At 37.1% G+C, this 17,374-nt stretch overlaps 1 protein-coding gene across 1 annotated transcript in view; it reads right to left on the reverse strand.

Annotated features, from left to right (window-relative positions):
- Positions 1–9,663: 9,663 nt before the first annotated feature.
- LOC122669688 (protein TIC 40, chloroplastic-like) overlaps positions 9,664–17,374 on the reverse strand; it is a 28,171-nt gene continuing 20,460 nt past the window's right edge. The window contains exons 11-14 of the mRNA XM_043866517.1: positions 15,058–15,152; positions 10,603–10,706; positions 10,471–10,518; positions 9,664–10,136 (exon numbers count right to left, since the gene is read on the reverse strand). Coding sequence (XP_043722452.1) covers positions 10,077–10,136; positions 10,471–10,518; positions 10,603–10,706; positions 15,058–15,152 — 307 coding nt within the window. The 3' untranslated portion in view covers positions 9,664–10,076. The remainder of the gene's footprint in view (positions 10,137–10,470; positions 10,519–10,602; positions 10,707–15,057; positions 15,153–17,374) is intronic.

Consider the following 17,374-nt stretch of genomic DNA (forward strand, 5'->3'; position numbering starts at 1 on the left):
TTGAAACTTGAAAGCTGATAGTACCCAAAAAACAAAAATTAATGAGAATAATAATTGAGAGCAAAAAATGGGAGGGAAGGGAGGAAAAGAAAAAAAATACGACTAGTATAATACGAAGTGGCCGACACCAAATACGGTATTGGATTTTGGTCGTTGGTGATGGTCGGCTAAATGCTAATGGCGGTGGCACGTTACATTGGGGAGGACGGTTATAGCAATTAAATTGCTTTAACTTGGATGATAAGTACCATTGTTTTTCAACAATGAAAGGGGTGTGTGTGATGTGTATATCCGTCATTTCATGGTCCTAAAAGTTGAACTATTTTTTGGGATTGGTGTGTGGTTTGTGTGATTATACTTTCATCAAAAAAAGAAAAAGGGTCATTTCACGGTCCTAAAAGTTGATTATCTTTTGAGATTGGTGTGTGGTTTGTGTGATTATACTTTCATCCAAAAAAGAAAAAACGATGTATGGGTTTAAGTCTCACATCCTGTATGTGTGAGTGTGGTATGTAATGTGTATATTCACCATTCTACGGTCCTAAAAGTCAATTAACCTTTTGGGATTGGTGTGTGGTTTGTGTAATTACACTTTCATCTAAAAAAGAAAAAAGGGTGTGTGGATTTAGTCTCACATCGTGTATATGTGAGTGTGGTATGTGATGTGTATATCTCCCATTCCACGATCCTAAAAGTCGATTAACCTTTTGGGATTGGTGAGTGGTTTGTGTGATAACATTTTCATCAAAAAAAGAAAAAGGGATGTGTGGGTTTAGTCTCACATCGTGTGTGTCTGAGTATGGTGTGTGATGTGTATATCCGCCATTCCACAGTCCTAAACATCGGTTAAACTTTTGGGATTGGTGTGTGGTTTGTGTGATTACACTTTCATCAAAAAAAGAAAAAGGGGTGTGTGGATTTAGTCTCACATCGTGTGTGTGTGTGAGTGTGGTGTGTGATGTGTGATGTGTATATCCGCAATTCCATGGTCCTAAAAGTCGATTAACCTTTTGGGATTGGTGTTTGGTTTGTGTAGTTACACTTTCATCAAAAAAAGAAAAAAGGGTGTGTGGGTTTAGTCTCACATCGTGTGTGCGTGTGTGTGTGAGTGTGACTAGTGTGTGTGATGTGTATAACCGCCATTCCACGGTCCTAAAAGTCGGTTAACCTTTTGGGATTGGTGTGTGGTTTGTGTGATTACATTTTCATTAAAAAAAAAAATACCCTTGTTTTCATTGAGTGGAGGAACCAGATGGTTGAACCATGTTAGATTGGTTGGACCATCTACACTAGAAAATGATAATATACATCAGGATATTGAGATAGCATTTTTTTTTTTTTTGGTAATAACTTATTCCGAATTAAAATCCTACCCGACGGGGTGGCGGTGCACATCCGGCGGCACAGCAGAGGCCATGTGTGCCACATGGCCTCTGTTGTGTCGTCGGATGTGCACTGTCGTCCTGCCGGTACTGTAGAGGATCCTGGTCCAATTTATACCCGCTAGGAGATGCTGAAACTGATGCAATTGAAAGCATGTAACCATTGGTCAACTATGAAAATTGATGAGCATTAACCATTGTAGCAGAGAATGATATGGTGTAACCTCTGGCTGCATGTTGAGCATTTAAATGTGTTACTATTTGAATAGAGTTATGATCATTTAATCAAAAGGCTGATTGAAGGGAACAATCATGAGGAATCACTGTAACGACACTGATAGCTGAGTCACCTTGTTGGTAACCAATATTCATGGCACCGGCGCCTATAAGTCACCCTGTTGGCAATCAATATTTATAACATCAGTGGTTGAGGTCGATGGTGGAGTTGTAGCAGTGTTGGAGGCCCAAGCTTGCAAGTTCTCATACCACAATTTAACAATACTCTCTAAATTGGGAGATGGTCATTCATGAGGAATGTCATGAAATTGTATCCGTATATCAATGTATTTGAAAATCCAAACTCTATCATCACCTGCCATTCTTCTTAGCAGAAGAAGGGGAGGGGGAGACAAAAAGAATACTACAACCATAAAAAAATTTAAGGGTGTAATGATAGGTTGAAACAGTTTGAAAGTTTGATTTAGATGATGGAAAAATTTCTGTTGGAAAAGAGAACGCCACCCAGTCACGCAGTGCACGTTGCCCCTACGTTCTGACACAAGGGCATGTGAAATGACCATCGCAAACCCTGGAACCCCGAAAATGACCAGGGGTGCAATTGTCATTTCAAATGCCCCTGTGCCATGGTGCAAGTGTGGTGTGTTTGGCACACCTGGGTGACATTCTTTCCCCCATTTCTATTACACTCCCGTAAACTTATCCTATAATTACTCAAATCTCCGTATTTAGAACTTTTTCTTTTTTTTTTTTCCGTCAAAAAGCAAACTTTTGCCTCTTTTTCTCCTATGTTTTGTTAAATTCCTACACTACCCGTCACCTGCATCGTTTCCCCATCTTCACAAGCTCCATAGGTTACGGGAATTTATCCTCTCAAATGTCATGTACTGTCCAGTGCACCCACATGACGCATTGGACAGAGCACCACATTGAGAGGATAAAGATCCATCATTCTTAACTATGGTGCACCGTCTAATGTGCCACGTGGATGCACTAGGCAGTGCACCGCACTTGAGAGGATGAAACTAAGATTTTCTTCCATTTCTCTTCTCTTTAACAGTGAAGAAAAGGTTTTGAACCCTAAGAGTGAGTGATACAACGAGATTGTCTCCTCATTATCCTTGCAACGTTCCCTGTGATGCTGGATTGTGGAAGGTGTAGAATTTTTTTAATACCCAGAAATAAGAAGGATAGAAAATTATTTTTCTAGGAGAATAAAAAAGAAGTTCTGAATATGAGAATTTGAATAAGTATAAGGTAAATATTGGAGAGTAATAGTAGTTTTCGATTGGATTATTTATTAGACTATTTCAGTCTCACTCTCACTAGAGCTTTAAAGGATTGTCAGACTGAACAATGGCATTCACTTTGAAAATGAAATATCTAATAACTTCCAACTTTAATTCCAGTTTGAATTGTTAGTCTTGATGAGAAAACCATTTAGATGATCAACCTCTAGAGTTGTACGATCCAAACATTGATCTTTATCTTTAAAAAATTGGGCCAAACATCAAACCCTATAGATCAGCCCATGCTATTGTTAATGGAAGGTTGAATCACAATTTGACCACTTTGACCAACTGCAAATGTGGTACTGTTTGATCATAGGTATGAATCATTTTAGGGTTGATTTTGGTAGTTGGACATTTAGAATGGTTAGAAATAGATGAACAGAGTAAATTTTTTATTTATTTATTTGGATAACGAGAGGTTTCGATCCGCACCACACACATTGCCCCGACTAATCCCCTCGGCAACAGGAATATAGGATGGAATATAGGATGGCCACCATGCCTATTGTTACACAAAACTTCCATCATAGCGGCCAATTGACCCAAAGTGAGGGAAGTGGGATTCAAACTTAGGATGCTCGAGTTTATTGTTCGCCCCAACTCTTTATTCTTTACCATTAAGCCAACACCCCTTGGGTTACGTAGAGTGGATTTTGGTGTAACACTTCATATTTTTGTACCTTTCCTATTTTGAAAATAACCCCACTAGAGAGCTCATAGTGGTTTCAAACTTAGCACAAAGCACACCCGAAGAAGTTGATATTGGTGAAGAATGTCTAACACAATAGAGGATTGGGTTGACATCCTCTTACATAAGAAGATATTTCCAGTACAAAAATTTAATGGTGAACAAACGAGTTAGTTGTGTGAACCGCAAATGTAGTTTCTCCACACGATCTTAGCTCTAGCTTCTTTACTCAAGCAATCTAAAGAATATATACGCCGCGACTCTTGCATTGTTGAGAACACATACACTTTTTCACCTTAGGGTTTAACAAACCCTAACCACACCCAAAGAGAAGGAAAGAGGGAGAGAGGTAGAAACCCTAGGAGAGAGAGAGAGAGAGGAAAGGCCAAATTGTGGCCTTCTCTCTCCCTTCCCCCCTTATAAAAATAGGTTGCACACTTAGAGAGTGGGTTTCCTTTTGTGTGTGTGTGTTTGGGATTCTTATTCCAAAGTAAGAAATTATTGTCTGATCACATGACCTGCACCAACACTGGGGCTAGAGGTATTAATGATGATTGATTTCGATGTAAAAATGAGTGAGTCCAAAACATGAACCAATACGGGTGTATCGGTTTTGATTTGATTCAATTTCGTATCAATCTTTTATCGATATCGATTTGATTTTGAATTGGTTTCAATTTACCATGTAAACATATTCAAAAGTATGAGAAAAATATATATAAAAGAAAGGCATTAGATTCTGAGTTGTGTGTCTGCAATGTGCAAATGTTAGTGTTGGCATGTGAATATGTGATGGGGGATGAACCCAGTGGCAGCAGAGTACCTACCAGAAGTTGTATATAAAGGGTAAAAAAACCTATGTGGGGTCTCTCTAGAGGGTCTCCTACATTTAAGTGTTAAGGAGACAAGGACTGTTAACTCTGGTGGTCTCTCTCTTTCTCTCTCTGTGCTTTTGGTGCATGATTAATTTGGACATGCAGTACAAGGTTCCTCTCCTCTCCACATGGCATAAGTTTTTATAGATATGTGAGCTCACCTTCCCCACCTAATTGGCACAATGGATATCAGAAATCTCATCACTGAATTCACCTTAATTGTCTACTAGCTCTTAGTAATCACATATTCATTGCCCTACTCACACAATCACAACTAACATTACATCCACAAATCACAATCTTTGGATTCCAAACCTGAAAAGGTACATATTTTTGAACAAATTGTTTTTGTGAGGGTTTTGATTGTTCTTAAATTGAACATTTTCCTACATAGATCATTTGTAAATTGAGTTGTAAAACTCAATAAATCTTGTGAGAAGTGTAGAAGATTTGATCCACTGATAAAGGGATTGGAAAACTACTCAGCTGTAGCTGATTTTGTTGGTCTATTTTATGCATGTGGCAGAAGTTCTCATCATACGTCAAGCCTTGGTTATTAATGCTTCTACAAGAAATAAGAAGATCATGGTGGAAAGCGACAATCATATGGTGATTAATCTACTTAACCGGGCTCTTCTTCATCCTCCTTGGCAGATTTGTCATATAATTTATGACTCTTTTAATTTTCTTGATTACTTTCGATTATTACTTTTCGGCATATATATATTGGGAAGATAATTGTGTAGCTGATGCTTTAGCCTCCCTCGGTTGTAATCAACATAATGTTGTTATTTGGGATTCCTCTTCTCCCCGTTTCAAATCTCATCGTTTATCTTTTGATATATTTGAGGAATCCCATCGTCGTTTTGTATCTTCTTGTGCTATTAATTAAAATTTAGAGTTTATCAAAAAAAAAAATAGAAAAATTCTAAGAGTGAGGAGCTCTTGGGAGTGATGTAGGTCAAGAGCATTGAACCACTATATATAAATCTCATGCCTTCCATTTGTGTACTTGTTTTGTTTCCAATTTTCCTCTACCAACCTCGAAGTGAGTTGAAAATATTAAAGGTTATTTAACAAACAACTCACTCTTGCTTCTTGTGTTGCCATTATGATTAATAAGTAGTATCAGAGTAGGTTATCTCTACCAGGTCTTCACCGTCTAAAAAAGAAATAACAGCTTCATCAAGCTACAAAGATTTCAAGCAATACTCTCAGAAGAAGGTTCACATCATGCACAAATCATCAAAGATAAATGATCAATCTAAATTTGATAACTCATTAAATGCCTAATCAATCTAAATTTGATAACTTATTAAATGCCTATCATAAATTGCATAATACTCTTGAGACAACACATCCGAATTCATTGGAGCGATATCGAGTTCTGTCTAATGAATGATATGCTTGAAAGAAAAAAATTGTAGACTTTCTTTAAAAAACAAGTCTCTCAAAAAAGAAATGGTTCCCAAAATTCTTCTATTGTTTCAAAGAATTCTATTTTACAATTGGAAGATTTTGTAGAAGAAATGTTTTATCCTCTATTTTGGCAACATGACTTTTGGATTAGTTCTACCTCTTAAGGATTAGCTACATATCAAATTTCAGACTTGAATTCAATAAAATTTCCTTCCTGCTTGGCTTATAGTGTGATCTATGAGATTATGAATAGGGATGTCAATAGTATACCAACAAACATGGCGAATTGTCCCAAGTCTATGGAGCACAGGAAAGTACCACCGTGTTCCTCATAAAATAATAAAATTGCATCTATATTGATGCCTCTGTGTTTGCTCTCATTGATCTCCAGACTTATGCATACACTACACAACCAGACAACAATCTCTTGCCCACTATTTTTATTATGGGAGAATGTTCTCTGTGCCGCAACGCAGCCTGCACCCAGGCATATGGGCAGCCTATGCAGGGGAGCAGGGTGGTCAATGTGCCACCCCATGTGCTTGGGTGCAGGCTGTGCTGCGGCACAGAGAACAACCCCCCTTTTATTACTATTAAAGTATAATTAAATGATTTTATTTTTTGGTAAAAAAGTATAATTAAATGATGGTGCTCCACTGAAGCCTTCCATCATCACAAATTACTAACTTCACTGTTTATAAGCATGCTATGCTATTAATGCTTAACTTTGTCTTGAACTATGAAGAGTAATAAAATTAAGGCTATTTAAAGGTATTCATTAATTAATATATAGAGAAATGTACAACTCAGGGATGGGCCAAATTAAATTAAAGTATACATCTCAAACTTTTTGTGGGGTTTGCTTAGTTGATTGGTGGTTGTCCATTTGGTTCATAATTTGTCATATTGAAATGAGTTATATTATTCGGACATAAGGTCATAATTAAGGTTACTATTTTTTTTTCTTTTATTGAGAACATAAAATAATTTTACTAGAAAAAAGAAGTAAAATAGAATCTTAACAAAAAAACCAAAAAAAGAGCTAAAAGAGAGGAGAAAGCGATGAGAATATTAGTTCTAAAGTAAAAAAAATGTAGAATTTTCATCCCAGTCACTATGCATAGTTAAGTATAACACGTTTCACTATTTGTCATATCGTAGTTTATGGTTTAGTCAATGTGATAGAGAACTAGACAAGCATCTCATTAGTAAAATTTTAGGTTAAAATGAGTAGAGGAAGTAGATAAAATTACAAAAGATATCATTTTATATTTTATATTCATCTTCTTTTGATGGCACTTTGATAATTTTACTAAAACATTGAATTAGAGTTTGAAACCTTCTTTGTTTACTTTGGACTAAAATTTGGCCACTGAGGTGTATGTGGAATCTTCTACTACATGAACTAATCCATGTACTGCCAAGTGGCAAATAGTGAAGCATTATATTTCACTAGGCATAGTGACACTTAGAAGGACCCAAAAATTTAATCACAAAACGAATACTCGGATTTCTCATTTTTTCCCCTCTTCCAAATCCACAAATATTACTAATTGAATTGCTTAAGCATATGTTTGTGACCTTATAATTAAACTTATAATTAAAGAAAAAGCAGCTGGATTGAGTTCTTGGCACCACTCCTTCACCTTCAATGATAAAAATCGGGTGGTGCCGGTCGATTCCAAGTCGAATACGCCGATTTTATCAATCTGATCCAATTTTTAAATTTTTGACTATAACTATGACTGTGAACCCTGGGTCTGATAGAGAAGCAAAGCATTGTATTAACATAAAGTCATATAGTTATTGCAAATATTGAGTCTAATTACATTAAAAGCAATTTAGTATTCTTTGGGCTTATGGAAAGGTTTTAATTGTGAATTTAAGAAAGTGATTTAGAACTTTAACATTTCAAGACTCAACTCAAATTTCTCATCTACATTCTACAAAGTCAAAAAGCTTCAAATACTGGTTGATTATAATTAATTCATTAATTGAGATGTAAGGACAAAAGCTCAATAAATGTGGGAGCCCAAAAGATTGAGATGGAACCTCTTTCTTTCTAATCTATCTAAGATTTTATTAAATAAATAATAAATCAAGAAATACCCCAAAAAAGAGGCGATTTTTATCACCTGCGGTTCCCCTGCTTAGTACAGTTCCCTAGTGCCTCTAATAAAGGGGGGGGGGGGGGGTGGACCCCACCCGGGGCAGTGTGTTCGGTCCGTAGGTGGAATGATCATTTCATCCCCCCTATGAGAGGAAGCACACAACTGTACCGGTTAGCAAACCTAATAAAGGTCCAAAAAAGGGGGGGGGTCTATGACAGTGGCTAATCTACAAATCAAACATTAAACAACCCTAATACGTATATTCCCTCCCCCCCCCCCCCTCCCTAAAAAAAAAAATTCTGTTAATTGTAGTTTAAAATGGTTTTTAATTCTTAATTATTTTAATAATTTAAAATAGTTGGAAAACCAGGTTCTCTGGCTCTGAGCCTCTGACTTGTCTTTCAAAAAAACCTGGTGACTTAGCCTTGTCAAACCCAGTCAAGGCAAGTCATGTTTTTGTTATTTTTTAATGCAATAAATATGGATAACTTAATAAATAATCAAAAACATACAGAAAATATGGAAAAACCAGAAAAAAAGAAGAAGAAAAGGAATCACATATCAATACATTTTGAGTTTACACCATTAAACAAGAAAAGGGAATTGAGGATTTCTTATTGTTTTAGAATACAAATTTGCTATTTTACTCAATTGAGTTTCTAAGTGAATCGACTTTATAGTTTTTTTTTTTTTTTTTAAAACAACAAAACTTGCCAAGTTTGTCATGATTCAAGTAAAAATACCGAGCCTTATTTGACTCGGATGGTTTATAACCTAACCTCATCAGTTTTTACCATGATCTAGTCTACACAATTCTTGACCAGGTTTTTAAAAATGTTGCCTTGACTCGAAAAACTTGGCCCAGTCAAAACCCAGTTTTCCAACTATGAATCTAACATTAAATGAATGTGGCTTCGTTCACTGTTGAGAAGCATGCTTGGCAACTGAAAGGTTATCACATTCTAAATTTGTGTGCCAATTAAATAGCTATTAAATGGGGCAAATGTACACAACGTTCAAACTCCATATATAAATCTCTAAATTGTTGAGCTAATTAAAGGCTATTAAAAGGTAAAATCCAAGGGTTGGTCCATTCCAAAGTGGTACATGAATTTCAAAAATTAGAACGTTAATTTTGTGACAGTATCCCTTTACTTTGTGTCAAATTTAAGTTCTATTTGACTCTGTTTAGTGTCATAACAATACAAATTTAGGCCCTAAGACACCTAAACTGATCCTCTTCCCCGGTCCATACACATATTTCACATCAAAATCGTCATCCATCGAAACACATTTTCACTGCAAAATTGTATCTCTTCTGCAATTTTCACGTCTTACATGCTACAATTTATCACAATGCATTAGGACCGGAGAAAACCCCGCTCTCAATCGAGAAGCTCGAATTATTGGGTGGAGAGACTCACAGATATATGCGAGGACAGAAGATCTCAGGGGTAACCGAAGTAGGTTTTCTACCTGCTTACAATAAAGATAAGCACCCTACAATCTGGAATGGATCGCTTGACCACCCGGTCCAATGGTCCATGACAACACTGCCATACAGGAACCATGTGTATAGCCGACCTGAAGTTGTAGTGCTCGACCATGTTCTTGACAAATCACCCCGACAAACCCAGTCCCCAGTCATTGGAGCTGGGAAAAATCCATAGCCACGTTGGATTCTTGAATGAAAACACAAATTCGATCAGTTTATGCCATCACAGACAAGATGCATTTAGAGCAAAATAGTTACTACATCTCTATAATTTTTACAGCCTAAATAGGATGGACACATCTGTTTTATTAGCAAAGAGGATACAGAGCACACATTCGGCACTCCTACCAAGAAATGCATTTCAACTTCACAACCAGTACCTCAGTAATACAAAAATACATCCTATTTCAAAACTGAGGAATGAGCAAATGAAGAAGTCACCTTCATCACATCACCCCAGGACCGGTAAGAGATCCCCACTTCTTTTAACACCTGGTGTCATGAAAGACAAATCCACCTTGGCACATGGTCATGCGGAAGTAAGATAAGGTACACTTGGCTCTCGAAATCTGGGGAATCAAGGTGAACCTGACACCCCGGGGAAGAGTTCTGAGATTTTGTTGAAAACATCCATAACCTGATGCAAAGATATCAAATAGAAAGTAGTCAGAACAAAATCATTCAACTTGGAGAGTTTGTAGAAAACATCTATAAACTGAAGTGACGAGAGAGAAAACCATAACCCAGAAGTTTACAATACTATACTTGTTCTCATAAACCATCCAAAAAAGTTCCAGATGCAAATGATCAATGGAGATTTCATGTAAATAGTAGCCATGAACCATATCTCATACCATGCATGATTATGAATAACTAGATGAAATCAGGATATTTGCTAAAAAAAATTTCATATTCCAATTTAAAATAATGGGTAGCATTTACATGTTTGACAGCAAGAGTTAAGTGCTCACCTCCTTGTCATTTTGATATTTTGCTATACTAAGAGGATTCTGTGAACACTGCAGAAGTAAAGAATTGTCAGATAGTTTCATATTTGAAAAAAAAAAAAAAAACTAACTAAAGAACTTCAAGTCACAGCATACATCCATGATAGCAGCTTGCACTCTCGGATTTTGAAATGCCATAGCAACTTCAGGGTTCGCCATAATTTTTGAAATGACTTCCTCAGGTGTAAGCCCAATTTGGTCTGTAAAACAGAAAATATACAAAATCAAGGTGAACAAGGTATGAGTCACTTGATCTAGTAACGTTAGGGGTAAAAACCACAGGCTCATGATAAAATATTTACCACCAATCATTATACTAAACAAGACAATAGGATAACAATAGCATAATAAGAACTTAAGGGTCATAATCAAATGAATGTTGAAGCTATTCAGGCGCCTTTGTCCAAGATCCAAGCTGGGTTGATTGGAAAGGTAAAGCACGATGACAGTCGAGCACAATGTCCGGCAGAATAACCATATAAGCTCCTAGAGAAGAGGATATGTCGGCTCACACGAGTATCAGAATTTATAATCAGTAGCATGCTTTGTAAAAGTACCTCTTTGAAATTCAGTGGGGGAAAAAATCACCCATACAATAAGAGTTTCTTTTGGAGAGGGTATGTGCATTTAACCTCTTATGTGGTCTGCTGGGTTGGTGGGACCGTGAAGGCCCTGTTTAAAATGGCTATTTGTCTGTTCTAGACTAGTTTCCGAGGGTTGATTTGAATTTGCTGAAACCCATTGCTTGCTATTACATCATTTTCCCTCTGATGAGGAAAACTTGGTTGACTTGGGGTATCAATAAGTTCACTCAGAGGTCACCCTTCAAGTAATGAAAAAATGACTACCTTAACTTCACATCAAGCAAGTTTTTGATTGGTATCAACTTGATCTTGCACTTAAAAATCATATTGGAAGCACGTATTGAATTCTATTTTCATTGAGCATAACCAAACCAAAGGATCTGACAGTTTCAAGGGATCAAGTGAAGTACATCACAGAACGTTGTATCTATACTATTCACTAAAGAATTGGTGGAACACATTCTTTGTCAATATCTAACTTCAATATCGTTGATCCAAATGACCTGAAATTGCTGTCAAATGAGATTTGTTTTCAACCTGGTTTTCACAGCCTCCTGAAATATGACATAGTATAGCTATAAACACTGGTTCCTATTCCTCCAAACCGTCCGCAACCCCTTTAAAACCACTGGTTCTTCTCCACTACACATTCGTCATATACAATTTCCTAATTGGAGGACTGATCAGAAAAATTACCGTACCCTTTGCATTTGTAGCACTGAAAGGTCAGATCAAGCTTTCAAGATGGAATCTACACTTCCATGTGTTAAGAGCTACCTTGAGGAAGAGTGGTGTGCCTCATCTCTTGGTGCCAATGCATCTCAACATCGCATCGTGGCTTGCCGGTTGCCACAAGGCATTGTGTGCAATGTTGGCCTGGCCACACATGCATCCATAGTACAGTAAGGTGAGGTATGGAAGTGAGTTTCCTGCAACTTCTCAAAGTTATGACAATGCTACAGGGTTCCATCAATTGTTCAATTTTGTGAAGGGAAATTTGCGGAGTATACTTCCCTCTAGAGTCTTACCGGTGCTGTCTTTTCATGGATTTGGAACTTCAGGACATAAGAAGCTTTGAGGAGGATGAAAGTAGGCAAGGCACTAGATCCATGTGGGGTCCTAATAGAAGTGTGGAAGAGCTTAAGAATGTGTGGTTTATCTTGGCTAACCAAGTTGTTTAATAAGATTATGATCACAAGGAGAATGCCATATAAATGGAGAAGCATTGTGGTTCCGATTTATAAAAATAAAGGTGATTTTCAAAACTGCAGTAACTATAGAGGTATAAAACTAATGAGTCATAATATGAAATTATAGGAGACTTATTGAAACTCGCTTGAAACAAGAAACTACTATTACGGAGAACCAATTTGGTTTTATGTTAGAAAGATCCACAATAGTAGCTATTTACTTAGGAGACTTATGGAAAGATTTAGAGAATGCAAGAAGGATCTCCATATGGTCTTTATTGACCTAGAAAAAACTTATGATAGAGCCCCTAGAGAGTTTTGGCAAGTACTAGAGAAGAGAAGTGCTTCAAATAAATATGGGGACATAGTAAAAGATATAATAGTGAGGTGACTAGTGTAAGAACTGTGGGGGGTCAAGGTAGTGAATTCCCAGTTACAATTGGGTTACATCAAGGATCAGCTTTAAGCCATTATTTGTTTGCGCTTATCAAATATGACTTAGCCAGAGACATTCAAGATCAAGTTCCCTGGTGTATGCCTTTTGCTGATGATATTGTTTTGGTGGATGAGACAAAAGCAGGGATTAACACCAAGTTGGAGTTATGGAGAGCAACCTTGGAATTAAAAGGTTCTTAAATAAATAGAACAAAAACAGAATATATGGTGTGCAATTTTAGTTACACTAGGACGGATAATAAGATGGTAAATATTGATGAGAGGGAGGTTCCGTGAATATTTTAGGTAAAGAAGGTGATATAGAGGATGATGTTTCACAGAGAACTAAAATAGGATGGATGAAGTGAAGAGTAGCATTCGGAGTGTGGTGTGAAACTGAACAAGATAGAGTTCAAACTAACTTGGACTCCTACGACAGCTAAACAAGAATGAAATAATAAATACAAATTAACAATAATAACCCAATTAATAAAAAAAGGAAAATTCCCTAATTAACCCTACATATAACTGCATCAACCGGTGATGTGGATCATTCTTGTGTGGTGTTGCTTCTCATTGCATGGGACAGGATTCCTAGTTTGTTTCTTTAGTTTTCGACTTGGGTGGTGCCACAGGTCAAATCCCTTGTGTCAAGGCCCTTGTACGTTCTTTTCCTTGGGATCAGTTCTGTTTTCCTGGTTATCGTTTTGAGGACCCTCATTGTATGTCTCCCTCTCTCCTCTCTCTAAGAAAAATTCTTTTGTTGGCTATGAAAAAGTAATTAAAAGAAGGGAGAGGGTTCTCTGAACAAGCGGCATAGGAGGTGCACCAATGACATGCGACGGAACGATTTTGTACATAGGACTGCAGCAAGGTCACTTCATGTAAAGAGGATAGAGATAGAGAGAGAGGGCACTAGTGTACCCTTCCCTGGCGGCTCAGAGAGAGGAGAGAGGAAGACAAAAGAATAAATTTTTTCCAAGTAGTCAGCCATGGTGTAACTACTACATACGACTTTAAAATGGTAATACCATCCATCCGTTTTCACAAAATGTGGGGGCGACAATCAGCTCGACAACCAGGAGACAAAAGTTTACAATCAGCTTGACCACAGTTAAATAAAAGTTAAAAATTCTTAAATAAAATTGAGTTTTGACTAGAATTCATGACTACAGTAAAAAATATTCCCAGAATTAATAATTAGTCCAAGAGATGCACATGGTCACACATCTAACCTATAGACATGATGTCATGATCACACATCTAAATAAAGAAGTCTGAAAATACCCTGTTGCAAATTGCATCCAGTGTACTTCAAATGGATAAATCTATCCATTATTCAAAAGAAAAGGAGGAATCTCTGGTTGCTTCACCTAGTTTCTCGAACCTCTAAAGAGGGAGACTCTGTTAGTGGGGCCCAATTGGAATTGGTGGGACCATTCCAAAGAAAAATTCTCTTCCATCTCTTCAACAGTGACTTCCAAAGTGGCTGAGTTTTCTTGACTCAATTGAATGTGCTGCTCTTAATTTTGAACCAACCAGTCGACTTGGACAGGCAAATCCCATATAAAAGATAAAATAACCGAAAAAATAATAATAAAAAAATCCTTTAACCCAGAACCATAGAAAAGACTATTTGAACTCTTTAACCCCAACCAGACATCTAGGTCAAGCCTATATTCAGATACACACCCATGCTCGTGCAAAACATGATTCCTGCTCAATGCCTAAAACCTAGCAAACAATTAGTACCATCTCCCACCACCACTCCCCTTTCTAAAACATATTATTCTAAAGAGAAATTTCAATTTTCATTTGTAATCTCTTACTGTCTCTAGCTATTCTGAATCCAATAACAGGATCCAAGGAAAAATCTAAGCCAACAGATTAATAATTGCTTTCTACCAAATTACCATATATTTACTAACACTATGAATTATTGTAAAATCACAGTCCCATCGTTAAATCATTTAACGTCCAGTGCCTAAAACAACTACTATAAAAACAAGACAAGAGCAGCTAGTGGAACCAGTTAAAATGCAAACGGCCCCTTTTTGATTTCATAGTTTTCCTATTTCGAATCCTGGTTTTCTACTTTCATGAAAACTGGGTGGTCAAGAAAGAACCAGAGTACTTTATGGTTTGCAGTCTGGTCTGCTTTTTAAAATTTTTCCAAAAACCTTGTTCAAAATAGCTGAGCAGTGTCTCCACTTCAATTGTGAGATCATCCCTTATGAAGATCTCAACAAAAAACATAGAAATGCACCCTGTAAAAGAAAAAAAAAGGGGTCCTTTTTCTGTTGGGTGGTGGGGCTTAAAAGATACGGCACTTTGAAACTCACCAAACTGTTGCTTGACCTCTGGACTGCTAAGGTCAAAATTTTTCAAGGAATCCATCACCTGATTGTCCCATTCAGTGCTACCTCCCATATTGTTTCTGGAACAAAAAGGAAAAGATATTGGAAAAACTAATTATATCACAATTATCGACCATCAAAAAGTTAAAGGCTAGGTGAATGTCTAAGTAACACCATCATGACTATGGCAGTACAGCCAACCCAATCTGATTAAAAGAATATGATCAGGAAAAAAATTTCAGAAAGAAAGTTGGCTCTTAACTTCAGATGGAATGTAATTTAAGAGTTTCCAGCTAAGTAGTTTAAACGAACAAACTGCAAGTTAAATCCAGTACAGTTCTCAATACAATTAAGCTCCAAAACCCAAGTTAACAAAACAGCTCAGTGCCTACGGTGTTTGGTCTTCCAAGGCAAACTCTCAATTACTCAATGTGATGCAGTTAAATCACCTAAATGGGGTTATTTTATTAAAAATAAGCTTTGGGTTGGGTTATGTATGTGTTGGGTGATGTAGATTCATCACCAAACAGGGCTTGTTTCATTGGGAATAAGTCTAGGGTTGAGTTACATACATGTTGGGCCTTTGATCCCATGGGTTTTTAATGTAATAGGCCACTTTTATGAGCCTAAAATATGGGTATATAGGTTGCATACGGGATTAGCCCAATACTTAGTTTATTTTTATGTTTTTTAATTGAACCGATTCAAATTGGTTGCATCCAATTGGTTCAATTTAAGTGATCATGTGACTTGGTTAAGTGGTCATGTGATGTAAGTTGGGCTGGATTAGGATTCTATAAGTCCAGCCATGTTTTGAGTCTATTTCTTTTAGTATTTTAGTTTCCTAGTTGGTTTAAGTTACCTAATAGGTTAGGGATAAAGTTAGGCCAGTCCTTTTTAGTGCCTAAGTCTATTTTTGAGTTTTCTATACAAGTTTGTAAGGGAGGCCAGTATTAGATACGAATTTTGATTAATAAAAACTCAGCTTTATGCTTGTTGCCTTTGTTGCTGCCTTTGCTCCATCATGAGTGTGCCTTGTGAGTAATATCAAGGTTGCCTTGTAAGTAATATCAAGGTGAGGGATTGGTGGACTCTGATCGACTCCTTGCATCTTGTAGATCGGGAGATCCTTCTTCTAGTTCTTCCAAGCTGCTGCCATTGAAGACCTGCAACAAGTAAGAAATTTTGCAACTATTCTTCTTCCTTCTAGAAGGTCACATACAAGGTGATTTTCGTGAGAATTCTGCCCAGCCAAATCTATCCATTAGAACCTGCTAAAAATTTGATCAAGTCTTCCTCAAACCCTAAGAGAGACTCGATTCAAATTTCAGCACCATCCACCCAGCCGATTGTCTGAAATTACAGTTTTACCCCTCTCTCCTACTTCTACTAGGAAACCTCCATAACTTCGAATCTGTCCATCAGTTTCAAACCAAACTTTCAGCATACATCCCTTACATCATTGTTGACACTCGATCCAAGTTTCAGCCCCAAACTCCCACTCTAACCCCTCCATTCCTCCACTCCATTAAACCCAGAACCTGCAACTCAATTCTGTCCAGAATTGCAGAATTTCAAAACTCATCCAACCCCTAACCTTTTAATACCATATTGACCCCCTAGACCTGCCCATTAATACCCTATAAACCCCTTTCCCAATATCCAACCCAAACCCTAGGAATTGACCTAAAACCTAGTGCTGTCCATTCGAACCAGCAGCCCCTTTTGTTGTTTGATCTTGTTGTTTGGCTCCTAGTAGGTCTCCTACCTATCTAGGACTACATTATTGGGACTTTGATCCAATGTGCTTTCATTATAATGGTCCACTTTAATGGGTTTATAATGTAAGTTAAGGCTAGGTGGGATTGTGTTGGGACTTTGATCCAATGTGTTTTCATTATAATGGGCCACTTTAATGGGTCTATAATGTGACTTGAGGCTAGGTGGGATGCTTAGTCATATCTTCTTCTTCTTCATTCTTCCTTCTCCATCAATACTCAAGTAAGATAAATTCACAACTCCTAATCTAACCATTGGAATTACTTGATATTTTGATCATGTGTTTGCTAGAAAAAGAACTGTTGTTGACCAGAATCTTACCTTCATCAGTAAATTATTTGCCGAGTCGGAGTTCCTAGTTTTTAGGATCCAAAGTTACTAATTCTATAATACTAGGTGTTCTTGAGATCCAATCATTGGATCGAGCTCATCTTTTGAAGAGTTATTCCTAGTTATTTTATCAACTTCATATAAAAAATTCACACTCATCTGAGTTGTTGATCTATTTCTATTAAGTGTTCCT

The sequence above is a fragment of the Telopea speciosissima genome, chromosome 7 (genome assembly GCF_018873765.1).
Source record: "Telopea speciosissima isolate NSW1024214 ecotype Mountain lineage chromosome 7, Tspe_v1, whole genome shotgun sequence".
Classification (NCBI taxonomy): Eukaryota; Viridiplantae; Streptophyta; class Magnoliopsida; order Proteales; family Proteaceae; genus Telopea; species Telopea speciosissima.